Source organism: Pelophylax lessonae (genome assembly GCF_965119305.1).
Source record: "Pelophylax lessonae genome assembly, chromosome: 8".
Classification (NCBI taxonomy): Eukaryota; Metazoa; Chordata; class Amphibia; order Anura; family Ranidae; genus Pelophylax; species Pelophylax lessonae.
The window spans coordinates 141,313,217-141,335,777 of record NC_138775.1 but is presented as its reverse complement, the minus strand read 5'-3'; the positions used below and the strand labels follow the sequence as shown (position 1 = coordinate 141,335,777).

The window sequence follows — 22,561 nt, the reverse complement described above, 5'->3', positions numbered from 1 at the left end:
AAAAAAATATATATATATATATATTTTTTTTTTACACAAAAATGTCACTTCAATGATTTTTCTCACACATGCCATGGGTATATGTGGAATTACACCCCAAAACACATTTTGATGCTTCTCTTGGGTATGGGGATACTACATATGTGGGACTTTTTGGGAGCTAACAACAACAGTTAACAATAACACACAGTAGCAAAATAATATTAACTCAATAAAACAACTTTTTTTTTGTAATAACTTTTTAGAACCAAAACATTCCCAGCCTTTGATTTTAGGGTCTCTCAAAATGTGATAGTTTCCTGACTACCTAACATCTTTTTGTGCAGAATTATTTTCCAGCATGCTCGTTCTGAGAAGGCAGTTGTGAGATCAGCTTCTGTCAAACAAGGACCTGTACACACGAGCTAAATGTTGGTGGGTATCTACCGTACTGGCTGATTTCAGATGATATTTGGCCAGTGTGTACGTGGCTTTTACTCCACTGGTGTGTGGTAGCGATGGAAGCAGTGCTTGATGCAGAGACCAGGTTGGCTAGGACCGGAAGGGCAAAAAAAAAAAAAAAAAAAACAACGGGTGTCTTGTCTCATTTTGTGTTTTCTACAGACACAATATCTTTTTTGGGGTGACCTTTGTGTAGGGGTACCTTGAAAGGCATCTAGAAAATGCCTCTCATGCAGTCAGCTAACTACATCTGGATTTGGAATTTCTGCCACAGTGCCTTTTTGATACAAAAACGCCGTGATGATCGCTTCCTGAAATTTTAGGAAGGATCCAAATCTTCCAGTTGCTTTGTAAATTACAAAATCGTTACCGTATATAAAACCAATTGAAATAAATAAATATACACTTTTTTTGGGTTCTAGTATCTGCGGGTAAACTAAATACGGTTTCATCATTTGATTGTTAAAGTCTATGTCTCCCATATAAAGATTATGGTCGTAGACACAGACAGGTTTTTAACAACACCAGATGTCGTGTTAATTTGGACTGACATGTCTGCATAAATGGAAGACAGGATGAATACATCTCGTTTGGCCTTCCACTTCACTGTGAGTAGTTCATCATTCCGCAAGCAGGCTCTCTCACCTTTTCCCAGTGATCAGGCTGCACGGTACCACAGCAGCCAATTTCAATATTGAAGAAGTGTCTAAAAAGTGGCTCACTTGTAAAGTTGGCCACGTACAAGTGGTATACCTTGATGAACAAAGACGACACCAAGACCAATACTATTTTGTCTCCTCTCCCCATGTAGTCTAGGCATTTGGGGGGCTCCACTTCAATGTCTTTTCCATTGTAGATTCTAAAACGATATGTATAGCCTATGGACTCCCGTGAGGTAGGTCCAAAAGAGCTTTGGCCACACTTCTTCTTTAACCACCTCAATACTGGGCACTTTCTCCCCCTTCCTTCCCAGACCAATTTTCAGCTTTCAGTGTTCTCGCATTTTGAATGACAAATTCATGCTACACTGTACTCAAATGAAATTTTATTCATTTTGTTGACACAAATAGAGCTTTATTTTGGTGGTATTTATTCACAACTGGGTTTTTTACTTTTTGCGATATAAGCAAAAAAAGAGTGAAAATTTTGAAAAAAAATTATATTTTCTACATTCTGTTTTAAAAGAAATCCAATAAAATCTAATTTCGTCATAAATTTAGGCCAGAATGTATTTTGCTACATTTTTTTGGTAAAAAAAATCCTGATAAGTGTATGATAATAGGTTTGCGGGAAAGTTATAGAGCAGGGATCCTAAAACTACGGCCCTCCAGCTGTTGCAGAACTACACATCCCATGAGGCATTGTAAAACTCTGACATTCACAGACATGACTAGGCATGATGGGAATTGTAGTTCCTGAACAACTGGAGGGCCATAGTTTGAAGACCCCTGTTATAGAGCCTACAAGCTAGGCTACGTATCATTGAAAATTGATCAATCCTGATGTACTGACTACCTATCTCATTTCGCAAGGCCCTAAAATGTCAGGGCATTACAAATACTCCCCAAATGACCCCTTTTTGTAAAGAGGACGGACCAATGTATTTAGTAAAAAGCATAGTGAGTTTTTTGAAGTTGCAATTTTTTGCTCACAATAGTTTAGGTAATGTAAGAATTTATTTATTTTTTCCACAAAATTGTCATATTAACAAGTTATTTCTTACACATGGCATAGATAAACTTGCAATTACACCCCAAAATTTATTCTGCTACTCCTTCTTAGTATGGAAATACCACATGTGAGACTTTTCCACAGCCTGACCACATACAAAGGCCCAACATCTAAGTAGCACCATCAGACGTTCTGAAGGCATAAATTACATATTAAATTTCCTGAGTACCTATCACATTTTTTAAGGCCCTGGAGCACCAGGACAATAGAATTACCTAAAAAATGACCCAATTTCAGAAAGAAAACACCCCAATGTGTATTCTATGAGGCATAATGAGTCTTTTGAACATGTCATTTTTTTCCACAAGTTTTTGTAAAATGTGGAAAGAAAACATATTTTTTTTTTACACAAAGTTGTCACTTTATAAGATATTTCTAACACATAGAATGTACATAGCAATAAATTACACCCCAAAATACATTCTGCTACTCATCCTGAGACTTTTACACAACCTGGCCACATACAGAAGCCCAACATCCAAGTAGCACCTCCAGGCGTTCTAGGAGCATAAATTACACATTTCATTTCCTGAGTACCTATCACATTTTTGAGGGTCCTGGATAATTTTTTAGCCATCTGGACAGATGTGCGCAGATGATTCCTGGGACAAATGTGTGATAGATGTTGATCACTGGGATGTGGCAGATGTTCACTGGGACAGATGTGGCAGATGTTCACTGGGACAGATGTGGCAGATCACGGACAGATGTGGCAGATGATTACAGACAGACATGACTGATGATTACAGACAGATGTGGCAGATGATTACAGATGTGGCAGATGATTATGGACAGATGTGGCAGATGATTACAGACAGATGTGGCACACGATTACGGACAGATGTGGCAGATGATTAGGACAGATGTGGCAGATTAATACAGACAGATGTGGCAGATGATTACAGACAGATGTGGCAGATGATGTGCGCCAGACGATTACAGGCAGATGTGACAGATGATCACGGAAAAATGTGGCAGATGATCACGGACAGATGTGGCAGATGATCATGTACAGATGTGGCCGATGATGACGGACAGATGTGGCAGATGATCATGGATAGATGTGGAAGATGTTCACTGGGACAGATTATTTTACTAGGACAGATGTGTGACAAGTGTTTTTACTGTGTTGGGGACACTGTTTTGGGGACACTAACTGGATGATCAGTGAGTAAAAAGCAGTAAAGTTGCTGTAAACTCACTGATCCCCGGCTGGCAGCACAAATCTGCTCTCCTTCCCCTCACTGACAGGACTGTGTGAGGAGAAGCAGAGCCAATCGCCGTGACAATGACTGTGTTTACATAACATGATGGCTGTGATTGGACACAGCTGTCATGTGATCAGGAGGGCCAATCACAGAGCCCCCCTGCCGAGCGGTGTTGCGATGTGTCCGGGGACACAGGCACACCTGGATCATGCACCTGCGCGGACACGCGGCTGTGCGATCTTCCTCCTTCTAAAGGACGTTCAGGAACATCCACTCAGAAGGAGGAAGCTCCCACCCAGCCATATATGTGCAGTGGACGGTTGGGAGGTGTTTAAAGTTAAAGCGGAGTTCTGCCCCCACCCGCTCCAAAAATTAAAAGGCAGCAGCTACACATACTGTAGCTGCTGATTTTTAATATTAGGACACGTGCCTGTCCTGTAATCCAGTGATGTCTGCACCCCAGCCGATGTTTCTATCCGCTCTCGGGTGCTGCCCCATCATTAATGGTAAGGGAAACCGGCAGTGAAGCCTTGCAGCTTCACAGCCGGTTCCATACTGCGCCTTCTGGATGGCCCGGCGGCAGAGGGAGGAGGAGGGGGGCCAAAATTCTGACAGACCCCGCCAATGCATGGTCTGAAAAAAGCGGGGATGGGTACCTGTCAAAAACAGGGGGGGGGGGGGTCAAATAAGCGGAGGTTCCACTTTTGGGTGGAACTCCCTTTTAACAGAGTTTCACTTTAAGATGGTGGGAGCATACACTGCCCAGCACAATAGCAAAAAGGAGACAGGTTTTTTTTTTTTTTGGAGGAGTCATAAAGACTGTTTTATTATCAAAAGACTTCACCAGTTAGCATTTTCTTTTTTATTTATTCAGCAATTTTATTTTCCACTCATTTCATAAACAGTACAGAGAAATGCTGAAAAGACCCTCATATCCTGTCCACCTATGATGCCAAACATCCACATGATTTCATGCAGCAGTGAAATAATTCCGGTGTTCTATCAGAATACCGCTACTCAACACAAAATGCAACGGAAGTGACTTTGCAAACAAAATTGCTTATTGCGCATGCGTTCCAACATGGCTGCTATGCATTTCAATAGGTTTCCTAATCTGACAGAACAAAAGGCAGCAGCGGACATCTTCTTCCACCAAAAAAAAAGTCTTCAATTTCACACTTTTTTTAAGCAGTTAACTTACCTTATATACTGAAAAAGACTATTTCACCGCGACCGAGTGAAAAAGTCTATTTCACTATATAATCAGTTTGCCCCTTAGCAGTGTGGGGTGTACTAAGATGGCCGTTGCCACCTTGTAGCTGAAGGCTTCTTGCTGTATTTACGATAATAATAAAAATGTATTAATGTATTAATATATTTCAGTATATAAGGAGAGTTCACTGCTAAAGTAAGTGTGAATTTGAAGACCAGTGTCCTGTTAGAACACCGCTACCCATCAGAAAATGTAATGGAAGTGACGTTCTAAACAAAAAATGCTTTCTGCGCATGTGCCATGTGTTCTAACATGGTAGCTATGCGTTCCAATAGGTTTCCTAATCTGACAGAACACGAAGGCATCAGCGGATATTTTATCATTAAACTTTTGTTATATAATTAAATATATTTATACATTAACATTAATACATTTTTATTATTATAGTAAACACAGCAGTAAGCCTGCAGCCAGAAGGTGGAGACGGCCATCTTGGTACACCCCGCACTGCTCAGTGCCAAACTGATTATATAGTGAAATAGACTATTTCACTCAGTCGCAGTGAAATAGTCTATTTCAGTATACAAGGTGAGTTACCTGTTAAAAAAAAGTGTGAAATTGAAGACTTGTTTAGGTGTAAGATGTCCACTGTAGCTTTCATGTTCTGTCAGATTAGGAAACCTACTGAAACACAAAGCAGCCATATTGGAACGCATAGCGCATGCGCAATAAGAAATTTTGCTGGCAACGTCACTTCCGTTGCATTTTCTGATGTCTAGCAGTGTTCTATCAGAATAGCGCTACCTATCAGATTCTGCAATCGGAAGTGACGTTCGGACGAGAACAACTTACTGCCATACGTTCCAACATGGCCGCTATGCGTTCCAATGGGTTTCCTAATGTGACAGAACAGGAAACAGCGGCGAAAATCTTCTTACACCCACGTAAGTCTTGAATTTTACATTTATTTTAGCAGTAAACTCACCTTATAGACTGAATAACAGTATTAAATTTCTATTATTATTGTAAAATACTAAATATTGCAAGAAACCTGCATAAAGGTGGCGACGGCCATCTTGGTACACTCCGCACTGCTCACATACAAACTGTTTATATAGTGAAATAGACTATTTCACTTGGTCGCTGTGAAATAGTCTATTTCAGTCTATATGGTAAGTTTACTGCTACAATAAATGTAAAATTCAAGACTTGCATGGGTGTAAGTAGATTTCCGCTGCTGCTTCGTGTTCTGTCAAATTAGGAAACCTATTGGAACGCATAGCAACCATATTGGAACGCATAACGCATGCGCAGTAAGTTGGTCTCGTCTGAACGTCACGTCCGGTTGCAGAATCTATTAGGTAGTGGTATTCTGATCAAACACAAGTGTTCTGACGAAAACTCCAACTGGCGGTGCAGACAGGGAGTGACGTCGCGCCCAGTGCTGTGGTGAGCTCTGATTGGCGGATTCGGGGGTCACACCAGTGGAGAGCGGAAGTGACGATTTTATTGGAGCTTTAGTGAATGCGGATTGCTTGTTTCAATGACTCAGCCGTACACATGGTAATTCCGTTGTGCATGCGGTGAAGCAGGCAGGGTTGTCATGGCGGGCAGTGCTGGAGAATGGTGTCTGATGGAGAGTGACCCCGGTGTGTTCACCGAGCTTATTAAAGGCTTTGGTATGTGCTGTTGCAGATATGAATTCCATACATCCAGCATATGTTGTTTTTCTTGAAAACAGTTGCGATGTCGTTTATATTAAACTCTATAGCGTTACGTGTATGTGCTGATCACACAATAAATGGCAGCTACTGTGTATTTTTCTTGTCCTGGGTGCTGTGTTCAGGCAGGGTTGGTTATACAAAGCCGTGTGTGTGCAAGGCTGGTGGAGCACAGCAAGGGTTTAATGCGTGGGTGGATTCAATCCCCAAAATAAAAATGTAATGGACTGCAGCTTATCCTTAAAGTGACATTCACACCGATCTGAGCGCAGGCAATGTGTATGGGGATCTGCGCACGCACTCATGTATGGGGATCTGCGCACCCACTCGTGTATGGGGATCTGTGCACCCACTTGTGTATGGGAATCTGCGCACGCACTCCTGAATGGGGATCTGCGCACGCACTCCTGTATGGGGATCTGCGCACGCACTCCTGTATGGGGATCTGCGCACGCACTCCTGTATGGGGATCTGCGCACGCACTCCTGTATGGGGATCTGCGCACGCACTCCTGAATGGGGATCTGCGCACGCACTCCTGAATGGGGATCTGCGCACGCACTCGTGTATGGGGATCTGCGCACGCACTCGTGTATGGGGATCTGCGCACGCACTCGTGTATGGGGATCTGCGCACGCACTCCTGTATGGGGATCTGCGCACGCACTCCTGAATGGGGATCTGCGCACGCACTCGTGTATGGGGATCTGCGCACGCACTCCTGAATGGGGATCTGCGCACGCACTCGTGTATGGGGATCTGCGCACGCACTCGTGTATGGGGATCTGCGCACGCACTCGTGTATGGGGATCTGCGCACGCACTCCTGAATGGGGATCTGCGCACCCACTCCTGAATGGGGATCTGCGCACGCACTCGTGTATGGGGATCTGCGCACGCACTCGTGTATGGGGATCTGCGCACTCACTCGTGTATGGGGATCTGCGCACCAAGTCGTGTATGGGGATCTGCGCACGCACTCGTGTATGGGGATCTGCGCACGCACTCCAGTAAACATGTCAATTTCTGATATCTGGTTGTGTCTGTGCAGCTGCTGCATCAACCTATCGGCTGTCTGTGTGCAGCTCAGGTTAAATGCAGGTGCAGCATGCACCCTGAACGGGTGTCATTGTCTGTTGGAATTAAACTTTATAATTTAATAACCTTTAGATTTGAATTTTATTTGTCGCAAAGAATGTGTAATGTTTTTCCTACTAGGCATTTGATTATGATAAACCTATAAGTCCCTTTCATCTTCTCCATTTTCCTCAGCCATCTTCCCCCCCCTCTCTCAACCCTCCATCCAACATGCTCATTTTTATCTTCTTTGCTATAACATATACTCTCCTCAAACTCTCATTTCTTTACCCCCTCCATAGCCTGTACATATCCCCCTCACTTTTACCCTCCTAATATTACTGCACTTATCACCTCCTGCTTATGAGCCCACACGTCACCACTTCCACCTCACTGCAGCAACTGCCCTCGTATAAATCCCACCTTACCACCGTCACCCTCCTAATTTTATTGTCTGGGGATATCCCCCCAAACCCTGGCCCTCCTCCAGCCAACTCTTACCCCCAGATTTGGCAGTCTACCTTCTCTTGCAGTAGCTGTAACTCCCACTCTCTTATCCCAATTCCCCTGATTCCACAAGTCAGCCCCCCTCCCCCCCTTATGTGTGCCCTCTGGAAAACCTGCTCAGTCTCTTAACAAACTTGCTTCTGTCAATGATCTTTTCCTCTCCAACTCCCTCAATCTACTTGCTGTAACTGAAACCTGGCTCCAGGAATCCGACACTGCCTCTCTAGCTACCCTCTCCCACAGTGGCCTCCTCTGGACTCACTCGACCAGACCCAGCAGACAGAAAAGAGGCAGAGTTGGACTTCTCCTCTCCCCACAAAGCACCTTCCAGGTTCTTCCTACGCCTCCTTCTTTTTCCCTTGGTTATTTTGAAGTGCACTGCATTTGTTTATTTTTTTCTCAAGTTTGTCTGAGGATTGCAGTAATTTACCAGCCTCCTGGCCCAGTATCACGCTTTCTCTACGACTTCTCCTCATGGCTACCCTACTTTCTCTCCTCTGAAGTTCCCGCCATTATCCTTGATGACTTTAGCATTCCAATCAATGTTAGTACCTCAGCCACTTCTCAACTTAACCTTCTCTTTTAACCTAACATAATGGACACAAACCACCTCCACTCCAATGGTAACACTCTCTACCTCATATTCTCCCACCTCTGCACGCAACCTCTTTAAACCCCGTTTCCTCTCTCCTATCACAACCTTATCCATTCACACACTTCCTGTCTCCTACCTCCCATACCTGCAAACTGTTTCCCACTGGAACCTTCGCCACGTCAACCCTTCCCTTCTTCATTCTGCTACTGACTGCCTCTATGATAAAATCGCACCCCTGTCCTGCCCAGACCTGACCACTTCTGTCTACAACAACTTCATCCTCCCTGGAAACTCTCTCTTCTCTTTATACACACAACCAGGCCTTGCCTGCTACAACCCTGGAAATCAGGCGACAACAGAAGTCTCAAGAGACGCAGCCGTGCTCTTGAGCGAGCGCGGAGTAAAGCTAAATCCCTGCAAGACTTGACCCTTTACAAATCTGCCCTTCTAAAATACAACTCCTGCCTCTGCTCTGCTAAACAAACCTACTACATCACTATCCTCCAAACCATGTCAACTTTCTTTTTTTTTTCCCACTCATTCCTTACTTCATCTCCCCACTGCCTTCACCCACCAACCTACTTCCTGCCCAGGAGATTGTGTAAATTTTGTTTTTTAAATGATTGCCAATTTGCAATGAGCTATCCAGCGCTCAGCTTCCTCCTCAACACAGCACGCCAGTTCCAACACCACACTCTACATACTTTCCTCCTTCAGCCCTGTTACCACTGAGGAAGTTGCGAAACTCCTTTCCACGACCAACCTCACCACCTGTCCCCTCGCAATTACTGCAACCACCTTCCTGCTCTGTCCTAAACTCTCTAACCCACGTTTTCAACCTTTCCCTCCCTGCTCAAACTTGCACTAGTTAACCCCATACTTATAAAAAAAAAAAAAAAAACCCTCACTAGACCCTACCTGTTTAAATAATTAAGACCCATCTCCCTGCTCTCGTTTACCTTCAAGCTTTTTGAATGCCTTGTCAACAACCGTATGAGCTCCCACCTCACTGAGCACAAGCTCTCTATCCCCTACAGTCCGGTTTCCGCCCACAACCTTCCACTGAAAATTCCGTACTAAAACTCATCAATGACCTACTAACTGCTAAAACCAATGTCTGCCATTACTCCATGCTCATACTCTTGGACCTCTCTGCTGCCTTCGACACAGTTGACCACTAACTTCTCTTCAACAAACTCCACTCCCTTGGCTTGATTCTGCTTTTTCCTGGTTCTCCCCCCTACCTATCTCGGCGCACCTTCAGTGTCACATACAATACCATCTTCTCCGCTCCTCTTTCTGTTGGGCTACCCCAAGGCTCCATACTTGGGCCCCTCCCATTCTCTCTATACCTCATCCCTGGGCCAGTTGATAACCTCCCATGGCTTCGAAAACCACCTCTGCTGACGACACCCAGATCTATTTCTCCACTCCTCAACTCGCCCCCTCAATCTCCTCACGTATCACAAACTTATGAGCATATTATAAGTATGGATGTCACACCACTTCCCCAACCTAATCTTTCTAAAACTGAGCTTGTATTTCTCCTCCCCATGACTTTACCATTGAGACCAATGGCCAAACCATTGGTCCTTCCAAGGTACTGGGTGTAGTCCTAAATTCTCTGACCTCTCCTACAGCCCCCCACATCCAATCACTGGCTGCCTCTTGCCGCCACTAACTCTACAACATTTCCAGAATTTGCCCCTTTGACTATCAAAATCACAAAACTTATTCAATCCTTCCTTTGCCTTGACTACTACAACTCCCTCCTTACGGCCTACCTTTACACAGGCCTTCAGTCTTTAATGCTGCTGCAAGACTCATACACCTTTATAACCGATCTGTGACTGCTGCTCCTCTCTGCTAGTCCCTTGATTTGTCTTCCCCTACCCCACCGTATAAAACTCAAAATACTAACTAAAACATATAAGGCCCCAACACAGCATTGCTCCCCAGCTACATCACCAACCTCATCTGCAGATATCACCCAAATCATCCTCTTCGCTCCTCTCAAGACCTCCTTCTCTCTAGCTCCCTGCTCACCTTCAGGACTTCCTTGGAGCCTCTTCCATCTTCTGGAACTCTCAGCCCCTACCCTGCCCTCTGCTCAGCCCCTACCCTGCCCACCTTTTAGGCGATCCCTGAAAACTCACTTATTTACGAAAGTCTACCCCACCTCCACCTAAGGACTGTATCCGAGTCACCTCCATCAGGTCATCTCCACCCCCCCCCCTTTAGATTGTAAGCTCCATGAGCAGGGCCCTCCTATTCCTTCTGTGATTAACTGTATTGTAATTTTACTGATCCCCCCCCCCCTCTACATTGTGAAGTGCTCTGTAAACTGTTGGTGCTATATGAATCCTGTATTATAATATATATATTAACCACTTCCCGCCTATATGATGTCATGGACTTTGAGTGGAGATACAGCGGTAAAATAAGTATTGAACACTTCACCTTTTTTCTAGGTAAATACACTATATTGTCAAAAGTATTGGTACACCTGCCTTTACATGCACATGAACTTTATTGGCATCCCAGTCTTAGTCCGTAGGGTTCTAAATTGAGTTGGCGCACTCTCTTTGCAGCTATAACAGCTTCAACTCTTTTGGGAAGGCCATCCACAAGGTTTAGGAGTGTGTGTATAGCAATGTTTGACCATTCTTCCAGAAGTGCTTTTGAGAGGTTAGGCACTGATTTGGACACGAAGGCCTGGCTTGCAGTCTCTGCTCTAATTCAATTCAAGGGTGTTCTATCTGGTTGAGGTTAAGACTTTGTGCAGGCCAGTCAAGTTCCTCCACCCTACACTCGCTCATCTATGTCTTTATGCACCTTGCTTTGTCAGCTGGTGCCAGTCATGTTAGAAAAGGAAGGGGTCATCCCCAAACTGTTCCCACAAAGTTGGGAGCATGAAATTATCCAAAATGTCTTGATAGGCTGACTCCTAAAGAGTTCCCTTCACTGGAACTAAAGGGCCAAGCCCAACCCCTGGAAAAAAACCCACACTATAATCCCCCCCCCCCCCCTCGACCAAATGATGTGGACCAGAGCACAAAGAAAGGTCCAAAAAGACATGGATGAGCGAGTTTGGGGTAAAGGAACTTGTCTGGTCTGCACAGTTCTGACCTCATCCTGATAGAACACCTTTGGGATGAATTAAAACACAGACCGAGTCAGGCCTTGCAAATGCCTTTCTGGAAGAATGATAAAACATTCCCATAGACACACTCCTAAACCTTGTGGGCGGCCTTCCCAGAAGAGTTGAAGCTGTTACAGCTGCAAAAGGTCAGCCAAGCTAATATTGACCCTTACGGACTAAGACTGGGATGCCATTAAAGTTCACATGAGGGTAAAGACAGGTGTCCCAATACTTTTGACAATATAGTATATATTTATTTCTAACGGTTCTTTTGACATAAAATTGTCACCACATGTCGGTAACAACCCACGCAATCCATAAATACAAAGAAACCAAAACAAATAAGTTTAAACATGTACGGTCAGCCTTAAATTTCTAATTTTCTTGTACACTTTTCTGTTAGATTTACCAAAAACCATATAATATGAGGTCAAAACTAAGCAACACTTTCAATTGTATCCAATTAGGCAGGCCTTTGTACTACATTGTTGAAGGTAAATTTAAAGAAAATTGTTCAGAAAATTGTATAATGTATGGCCAGTCTAAGTTCTGTGTAAGAAAATGACCCCCCCCCCCCCGCCTTCCAAGGCTCGCTTGGGCTCTACTGTCCTGGATCTAGCAATCTCATGACATTACTTCTGGCTTTACAGATGACTTAAAGGCACCAAATTTAAAAAAATGACAGCATTCAAAACGGCCAAAGAGTACCTATCACTGCCTATTATGTCACAGGGGATGTTAATATATGCCTGGTGCTTACTGACGAGTGTGGGGGGAGGTGACTGAGTGACACAAGGACAGATCGCAGGTTCAGCTATGCTGAACCCTGCAATCTGATCCTGCCTGTCACTTAGGAGATCTGCCCGCTCTGTTTACACAAGCGGGCGGATCTCCAGACTCGATTACCCGCCGCTGCTCCTCCCCTGGCCCGACTCCCACTGTGACTGATAGTAGATAGGGGATTGTCGCCAGAAGATAACGAACCACTTTGCCGCAGTAGAGCTCTAGTGAGCAGTGGCAAAGTGGTTAAGTACTGTAGTTTGTCGGCATTCCAAGAGAGTGCGCTATTTTAAAGCATGACATGTTGGGTATCTATTCACTCAGCGTAACATCATTTTTCACATTATACAGAAAAATTGGGTTAACTTTGCTGTTTTTTTTTTACATAAATGTATTTTTTCCCAAAAGTGTGCTTGAAAGACCGTTGTGCAAATACTGTGTGACATAAAATATTACAACAATTGCCATTTTCTTCTCTCTGCTTAAAAAAAAATGTAATGTTTGGGGGTTGCAAAAATTTTTTTTTTCAACTTGTAGGCAACAAATGTCAGAAAAAGGCTTGGGCATGAAGGGGTTAAACAAGTTTCTACGTGCTTTTTCTTCAGCAATGGAGTCTTGCGTGGTGAGCGTGTATACAGGCCATGGCGGTTGAGTGCATTACCTATTGTTTTCTTTGAAACAATTGTACCTGCTAATTCCAGGTCTTTCTAAAGCTCTCCACAAGTGGTCCTTGGCTCTTGCACAACTCTTCTGATTCTTTTCAATCCTCTGTCAGAAATCTTGCGAGGAGCACCTGGTTGTAGCCGGTTTATGGTAAAATTATGTTCTTTCCACTTCTGGATTATGGCCCCAACAGTGCTCACTGGAACATTCAGAAGTTTAGAAATCCTTCTTCTGTGCCCAATGGCATCAGTATATTTTGCAAGGTTGCAAAGGTCTTGAGATAGCTCTTTGCTTTTACCCATCATAAGATGTTTCTTGTGTGACACCTTTTTATAGGCCCTCATTGAGACTGAACCAGCTGATAATTTGCACTGACCAGGGGCATGATTGCTTTCTATATACTGATAGATTTCAGCTGGTGTCTTGGCTTTCCATGCCTTTTTGCACCTCCCTTTCTCCATATGTTCAATACTTTTTTTTTTTTTATTCCATGAGTTATTCCACTTTATTATGCATAACTTAATTTCTGAACTTATTTGTTTTGGTTTCTTTGTATGCTTTGGATTGCATTGGTTGTTACTGACGTAAAAATTTCTTGTCAATAGCACCTTAAGAAATATATTTACCTAGAAAAATGGTAAAGTGTTTAATACTTATTTTACCCACTGTATCTGTATGATGTCTGCAGCTACAGCCATCATTCAGATATCCAGATATATTTTTTTTCAGCCAGCGATTGATTCCCTACCATGTAAAACCAAACTAAGCGGCTTATTAGCAGCTGGATTGCTTTTACAGGCAGCAGAGCCAGAGATCTGATCCGGCAGTGGCGCCGGGTTATCACAGAGCTGGCTGAGGATCGGATGGTCCTAAGCCACCTCTGATCCTGGAACCAAGCTGCATGGGGACTGCCAATTGAAGTCTATGGGAAACTGGCACCTGGGCCACAGTTGTGGCCAGCTTACAGAAGAAGTTTGGGGTAAACCCCCCCCCCCCCCCCCCCCCATCAGAATATGTCTCAACGGGAGAGATCCTGCATCAAGCTCACTTGTGTTGATAGGTGGATCTGTTAGTATTAAACTGTGTATATGTGTGTGTACCCAGCTTAAAGAGGAAGTAAACCCTTCTCTGCAACTTTTACCTATAGGTAAGCCTATGATAAGGCTTACCTATAGGTACTGTAAATATCTCCTAAACATGTACCGTTTAGGAGATATTTACCTTAAATGCAGCCAGTGACATCACTGGCGTATGCGCTCTGAAGGAATGTCCGCTGGTGCCGTTCCTTCAGAGCCCCGTGCCGTGATCGGCGGCTCCCACGCGCATTCGCGGGAGTAACGTAATTGCGCGTCTGGCCAATCAGATGGCCGGATGCCGCAATCCTGGAAGACGGGCGACTGAACATGTCGCCCGTCATACAGGTAAGCGGGCGGCACAGCGGGGACTCGTTCTAAGGTAAGTATTTCATAATGAGCTAGTATGCGATGCATACTAGCTCATTATGTGTTTCTCTTTCAGGTTGGAAAAAAACATTTTTTTTTAATGAGTTACAACCTCTTTAAGTTGCATTTTAAGTGATTTTGTGTTTTTTCTTTCTTGCATAGGTTGTCAAGGAGTTCAAGTGGAAGAAATCTGGAGTTTAGAGCAAGAACACTTTGAAGATCTGCAGTAAGTGTTAGGTTTACTTGTCACTTAAAAGTTTTATTTACCTGTAGTCATACATATACAAGTACATGTTAAAGTGATTTGTAAAGGTTAGTTCTTGTTATAAAACAAAAAAAAGTTTACCGCTTTCCATGGGGGCAGTCCCACTGCTGCGTCCATTGACCTACTGTGGACTCGGCCACGCCCCCTGCTCCCGTGTCACTGGATTTGATTGATGTCAGCGGGGGCCAATAGCTCCTGCTGCTATTAATCTATCCAATGAAGACCCGAGACAGCGGCCAAAGTCGCTGGGCTCGTGCTCATTGCTGGATTGTTCGGGTTCAGGTAAGAAAAACAAGGGGGCTGGGGGACAGCTGTGACCAAGAAGGCTTTTCACCTTAATGCATAAAATGCATTAAGGCAGGGCTCGACAAAGCCCAGGTGCCAGGTCGCCATGGCAACCAGAAATTGGGTCTCGGTGCCTGAGCTCCAGCCAGCCCATCCTCCGCTGCCAGTTGCCCCAGACAAGAGCAACTCCTTGGGCTGCTGCCCACTGAGGGTACTCGCCTTCTTTCTTCCCTTGCATGGGGAAACGATGATTGGGCAGCCTGTCAGCCTCTCCATTAGCCAGAGCTTTCCACCCCTCTTTTGGCCTTCACCCCACCCCGCTGCCCCCCCAATCAGGAGGAAAACTGGGGATGGCGGCTTCTGCGATTGGCTGGCTGGGAAGATGACGAGGATGGTGCACGGAGGAGCTGACAGTGAGCCCTGGCTCTGCCCGTTGGCTGAGAGTGACCTGACCGAGCCCTGCAGGGAGGGAAGCGCAAGATGGGGCCCGGGAGCTGGCCGAACTTTACTCTAGGTGAGAGGAGACATCTCAGGGGCCCCACCCACAGTGTAAAAGGAGAGGAATACATTGTTAGCGACCCCCCCCTCCCCTTTGCGCCCAATTAGATCAGAGTCTCTTTATACTAGCACCCCCCCCCCCGTTAGATTAGTCCCTTCAAATTAGCACTCCCTTAGAGACCCCCTCATTATATTAAAGTCCCCTTTTATCAGTGACCCCCTTTAGAGATCGGCAAGTGGCTATCTCTATTGCCGAAAACAAAGCCCAGCTATTTAAAAAAAAAAAAAAATGGCTCCTAGATTCAAAGCAAATTTGTCAAGCCCTGCATTAAGGTGAAAAACCTTAAGACTTTGCAACTCCTTTTAATCAGTCATTGTATATTCTTTACACTTCTTAGGGGTTATAATGTGAACTATTGGCAGCAATGACATAGTCAGCGCTTAACGCCAATGGTATTAAACCCCATGGCAGTTCCATTTAATGTCAAAAAAGATTGTCACATAGATATCTTTTGCCAATAATTAGGGTAATGAGATACATATTTTAGCTAGTGGTCAGGTTTGCTTAATGACAAACTGATATACTTTTTTTTTTTTTTTTTTTTTTTTTTATAATGCGTAAAGTGAGTTGTGTGTGTGCATAATTGAAAAATCTTAACTCAATGCTTGATGTGTCCACCCTCTCCCTTTAAGAGCTCATTTACCCTTGCGGTTTGGGGCAGTGAAAACATATGGTTGAGCCATGCTTTTACTGCCTCCCCCCATTCACTGTCCCCCAAGACGCAAAAGCAGCAGACAGGGCTATACACATGGCATGATGGTTTGCAGGAAGAATTGAACAACCTCTTGCGTTCAAGTGAATAGGGCGTTAAAAGGCAGCCACCTAAACTAGGGAGTTGGTACCCAAGAGCATATCATCCTCATACAACAGCCAGTACTTCATGTAGGCTTCCTCAATAAGATCCTTTTTATACCCCTTCTCTAAAAATCTCTTTTTGAGAACTAAACCTTGTTCCTCATCAGTTCTCCTTGTACATGTTCTTTGTAACCTTTGTAACAGGGCGCCAGTGGAGGACCTGCCAATTCTGGTGTTCAATGACAAATACCAAATGAGCGCCGCGTTGCCAGGCAGGGTGCGCAGGGCCCACTAGTGGACATCAGGCCACCCTCATGAAGTCTGTTTCTGATTGTTTGGTCAGACATTCACACCAGTGGCCTGATGGAGGTCATTTTGTAGGGCTCTGGCAGTGGCATCCTGTTCCTCTGTACATAAAGGAACAGATGCCAGTCCTGCTGACGGGTTAAGGACCTTCTACGGCCCCGTCCCGCTCTCCTAGAGTAATTGCCTATCTTCTGGTATGTCCTCCATGCTCTTGAGACTGTGCTGGAAGACACAGAAAACCTTCTGGCAATGGCACGTATTGATGTGCCATCCTGGTTGAGTTTGCCTGCCTGTGCAACCTCTACAGGGTCCAGGTATCACCTCATGCTACCAGTAGTGACACTGACCCTAGCCAAATGCAAAACTAATGAAAAACTGTTAGAAAAGATAAGTAGGGAAACAAATTTCAGTGGCCTCCACCTGTAAAACCATTCCTGTTTTGCGGGTTGTGTCATTGTTGCCCATCTAGTGCCCCTATTTCATTAACACTAAAGCAGCTGAAACTGATTAACAACCCCCTCCGCTACTTAACTGGCCAGACCAATATCCCAGGAGTTTATTTGACTTGATGCTGTGCTTTAAGTGTTCGTTTAATTTTTTTGAGGTGTGTGTCCATAGGACTTGGTCAAGGCAAAGTAAGAAGGTCCTGGCCCAGCAGCAGCAAACTAATAAAAATCAACAACCCCTTGTGACACCCTTTCAGGCACAAAGAGCCACCTCCTACAAAAGATGAAGCCCCAAAATGATGTTGCGGCCTTCTTATGCACTTTTAAATGATCCACAGAGGGTCAGACCTGGTCTAAAGATCATTGGCTGTACTTGTTGCACCACAATTGGAGGACAGAGGACTCCCAAAAGGCATACTTTGACTTGACTGCTGGGGATGCCTGAGATTATGACAGACTAAAAGCTGAGATCCTGTGGCATCTGGGGGTCCCAACCTCAGTGAGGGCGCATCAAGTACACTGCTGGAGGTACAAGGCAGAAGGATCCCCCATCTCCCAAATATTTGTTCTAATCCACCTGGCTAAATGTTGGCTGCAGCCTGAAATAGTGGAGAGAGTCTCTATCTACTGGTTTCTAAGGGCTCTACCTCCAGAGCTGGGTGAGTCAAGCTGGTTCAATGTCAAAAGACAAGCTGATTAAGCTGGTGAAATGTTTTTTTGCCCTAGAGAACTTATTCTCTGTGTCTACAATTTTTTGAGGTCCCTAGCACAGCCAAAATGACACTTTTCATAGCAACCAGTTCAAATCTGGCATCACAGACAGTAAAGCCAAAAAGAGAGCCTGGCAAGGGTGGCCTTTTGTTGAGATTCCCATTAAGAAACCGTGGGCATTCCCAGTGTTGGTGATGCAGTGAGTGGGGTCACGTTGCTGCCAAGTGTCTCCTTAACCCCGAGCCTATGGAGTGTGGCCTAGTCTGACGGATGTCTGTGTTTGCTTGCTAGGGTCTACAAGGAAAAGAGTCCTGAGCCTGGACTTTCTAGGGGGACTGCAGAGTAAACACCCACCCCCTTTGAACCAAAAGTTGATGGTAAAGCTGTAGGGTGATCCCTGGTAAAAATGTCACTTCCCCCTAGCAGTTTTTGTGGGTAAACTGGAGGTGGCCCTTGAGACCATCGAGATACCCAGTGTACTGGAGCTAGAGGTCTTTCAGGACCACCCAGTTACATGACTGTACTCTGCCAAAAGCCTGGGAAAACGTGAAAGTGAACAATAGAGCCCGGTAGCTCCGGGGCTTGAGAATGCATTTCCTCATATTGCAGCTCACCGTGACTTGTATTAGGTTGACAAAATTCGGGATGAGATTGTTGAATTGTGGTGTCTGGCTCTTATCGGAGTACAGTGTTGGACATGGCCCCTACACATCTCCTAGGGGGGGTCGCTGGTCATATGAAATGACCAAAGAACGTATTTTACATGCAGATGTGAAAAACTATTTGAGTCTTATCCAGAGTGTCGAAAGTTGACCCCTATGCGCGATTTACAGTAGCCTGCTGCTTCCTTTGCCTGTGATTGAGGTCTCTCTTGACCAAATCCTCATCAATCTGAAAGATTAAGTCTGCCAGAGTTCATCAGTACATCTAGTGGTCATGCGCTAAGCTACCAGTTATCCTTAGGCTGTTCCTTAAACATTACCAGACGATCGCTAGAGAATTGTTCCACATGTTTACCTGCTCTGGGATCCCACAGGAAGTCCTAACCGACCATAAGACTCCGTTTATGTTGAAGGTAATGGAAGAGTTATATAAATTGTTGAATATTAAGCATTAGCATACTTTGCTTTACCACCCTCAGATGGCTGGTTTGGTAGAACGAATGAACAAAACCCTCAAAAGTATGCTAAAGAAGGTGGTGGATAAAGATGGGATAGACTGAGATTGTCTCCTCCTGCCTTATTTGTTGTTTTTAATTAGAGAGATCCCACAGTCTTCCACTGTATTTTTTTACCTTTTGATCTTTTGTTTGGAAGACATCCCTGAGGGTTGCTAGGTATTGTGAAATAAACCTGGGAGACTGAAATGACTCCCTATTGTAGCATCATAGGGCATACCTCAGACATGCAATACAGAAGTACCTTGGTAATGTCTGATATTAGTCGAGAACCAATCGCAGCAAGCATAGTATGAGTGTACAGTAGATCAGCGAAGTTTAGAACTTTCTACCCTGGGAATTGTATACTCCTTTTAGTCCCCACAGTGGAAAGTAAGTTCCTCGCCTAGTTGAAAAGAGCCTATGAAATACTGGAAAAGGTTGTGGAGGTAAACTGTGTACCAACCAGAAAAGTGGAAGAAGGAACAGATCTATTATATCGTGTTTTTTTTTTTTTTTTTTTTTTTCAAAGCATGGAAAGCTAGAGAAGCCTTCCTGGGTGAAAAGCCCCTTAACAGAGAGGAAGGTGTATAGATTTTTTTTTTAACCAGCGGGTAGAACAGAAAAAAATGGTCGATTGACTTTTGTACATGGATTGAGATTCGGCTGGCCCTAATGAACCGGCCAAATTTCAATCCATGTATTAGTGGCTTAAGCGAGGTTCAGATACCGGAGTCAATGTCTTTAATACAACAGCAGGTGAGACCGTTTCTACAGCAAAATAAAGATGTCTTCTCTCAATTGCGAAGCTGCACTGATGTAATTAAACATGACATTGTCACCAACCCCAAGACAGGAAGTGGCCTAAGAAGTATGGAGGTGTCGTCTTAAGTTTTAATTCCCAAGCCCCATGGTTCCCTACCATTTTGTGATCACTTCCAGAAACTGAATGGAAGTTTGACACTTGCCACATGCTCCCAGTTAATGAACTAATCATCTTTTCATTAGTTTATCAATTGAATTGATGTAACTAATCACCACTAATTCAGTAGTGTGACCAGAGCCAGTGCAGCTAGTATTAGTGTTCCTGTTCACCGCCACACCAGTGCTGTTATCTCTGCCTGCCGCCTATACACATTCTAGGCTGTTTATTGACCACATTTCTGCCTGCTACCTGGACCGATTATTTTGCCCCTTTTTTATTGACCATGATGCTGCCTGACCTGTTCCTTCTGCACATCCCACTGACTACATTACTGTCTCGGCCATCCCCTGTGGACAAATGCACTTCTAGAACCAAAGGAACTCTTTTGTTCCCCCTTTATTCCACCTCCTTTACTTCCTGGTCAGTAAACATTGCATTCCTGGGGGCTCCTGTACCCTTATAGTATTTTAAACAGCACAGTGCTTGTGCTGTTTAATCTGCCCCTTTTTTAAGTAGTAAAAAAAAAACAAAAAAAAAAAACAGGTTCATCCCACCTGTTCCTCGGTCCCCCTCTGTGTGCTGACCATGGTAACTATGGCTGCTGATCCCTGATTACCGTGGTCAGTAGGGATGCACCGAATATTCGGCGGCCGAACATTATTCGGCCGAAAATAGAGAAAATAGCACTTTCGGCGTTCGGCCGAATAAGTCAAAAGGGCGAATAATTTTGAGCCGAACAATGTCAGCTTCCGCCCTGACCGCTCACCTTCCTCATTGCGGCTCGCGGCTCCCTTCTCACACGCCGCGGGTGTCCTGTCCGGCCGCGAGTGGGGGGTGTGACGTCACGCGCGCGTCCCGCCCCCTGCTCCTGACTGCGGCTCCTTCACACTAGGTCCACGCCCCGCCCCCCTGTTCGTGGCTTTTGGCTCTGGCTGCAGTTCAGGTATGTGATGTGATGTGGAGCTGAGCACATTTGGGGGAGAATACGGTAGCTGGCAGCTGCACAAGCGTTAGTGTGCAGACTGCCATATGTTGTTGCCACTTGCCATGCTCATTACATTAGAGTGAACTATAAAGTGCCCCTTAAAAAAAAAAAAAAAAAAAAAAAAAAAAGAAAAAAAATGTGCCCAACAGAGTGCTCCCTTGACATAAAATGTGGCCATCAGCGTGCCCCTTATTTTATGCTAAGGGACATGCTGATGAGCATATTTTATGTTAAGGGAAACTCTGATGGGCATATTTTATTTTAAGGGGCACGCTAATGGGCATATTTTATGTTAAGAGCAACGCTGATTTAAATGTTTTGTTTTGCCCATCAGCGTGCCCCCTAACATAAAATGTGCCCATCAGCGTGCCCCCTAACATAAAATGTGCCCATCAGCGTGCCCCCTAAAAATTGGCAAAATAAATGGAAAAAATGCGAAACACCGCCTTCGGTATTCGGCCTTCGGCCAAACATTTCATTATTATTCGGCTTCGGCCAAGAATTTCATTTCGGTGCATCCCTAGTGGTCAGTTTACTTGCCTCCGTCATCCCACTACTCTCCTCCCTCCCTGCCCATTCTAGACCTATTTGGACTACAGAACACCTCCCCCCTGTCCTAAAGTCTAACACGTGGGATATGTTTTATAATTTACATAGGTAACCAGGGCAGGACTGTAAGACTCCTAGGGTTTTCAGTGCAGCCGGGGCATTGTGTGTTGTCAGCTCACTATAGGAGGTTACATGCTAACAACATTAATTTGGCAGACAGGTACTGTTTTGCACTTATCAAACACACACTTTAACAGCATGTTTAACAGACCCAAGTAAGAGAAATTCCGTTATGCTAACTATTAGGGTTTACGTACACTTTAAATCCAATCCATTCATACGCAAATGTAAAGTATGGCCCAGTAGTAAATCTGTGATGAAGAGGCTATCCACTAAAAAGTGAATGACGATGCAAGAAAGATACTAGTGGGGGGAGCAAACAAGAGATCAATGACCTCCCCTTAAAGGAGTTACAGGTCTCGGTTGCTGGGATCATAGAGACTATGCATACAGCAACTGTTTCCAGGTGCTTTACCAGTTGCAGTTTTTATGGGATGGTGGTGGTAAAAAGCCACTGTTCACTAAAATTTGCATGTGAGAAACTGAATTTAGCCATAGTAAGGTTCTGTGGTCTAAAAGCTCGTTGTCCAAACACTTAAGTCAAAGCTGCCTGTCATAAACTTCATATCCATCTCTACTGTGAAACATGGTGATGACAGCAAAATGCTGTGGAAAGGTTTCTCTCTAGCAGGCCATGGTCGCCTTGGAAGGAGAAGGTAGGATAATGCAGCAAATAGTTACTTTCTGTAAAGAAAACCTAAAGCATTGGGGAAAAAATGTGCTCTGGAAGAGCATATCTCTTTCAGCAAGACAAATGCCTAAAGCATTAAAAAAAAGTCTGTTTCAGTGGATGTGTTTTTATAAAAAAAAAAAACAAACAAAAAAATCCACTGAGATTTTATTCGGACAAGAACAATAAAGTTGAAAACTTTATTTTATTTAGTAATTTAATACTTATAATAAATGTTCTGTTGTAAATGTCTAGGAAATTACTTTATTGTT

At 44.3% G+C, this 22,561-nt stretch overlaps 1 protein-coding gene across 2 annotated transcripts in view; it reads left to right on the top strand.

Annotated features, from left to right (window-relative positions):
* The first annotated feature begins 6,076 nt into the window (after window positions 1–6,076).
* Window positions 6,077–22,561, top strand: part of UCHL5 (ubiquitin C-terminal hydrolase L5) — a 173,698-nt gene continuing 157,213 nt past the window's right edge. The window contains exons 1-2 of one of the 2 annotated variants that reach the window (XM_082266656.1): window positions 6,077–6,272; window positions 14,680–14,743. In XM_082266656.1, the coding sequence (XP_082122782.1) occupies window positions 6,197–6,272; window positions 14,680–14,743 (140 nt within the window). In that variant the 5' untranslated portion in view covers window positions 6,077–6,196. The remainder of the gene's footprint in view (window positions 6,273–14,679; window positions 14,744–22,561) is intronic. The other variant, XM_082266655.1, reaches the window with a different exon arrangement.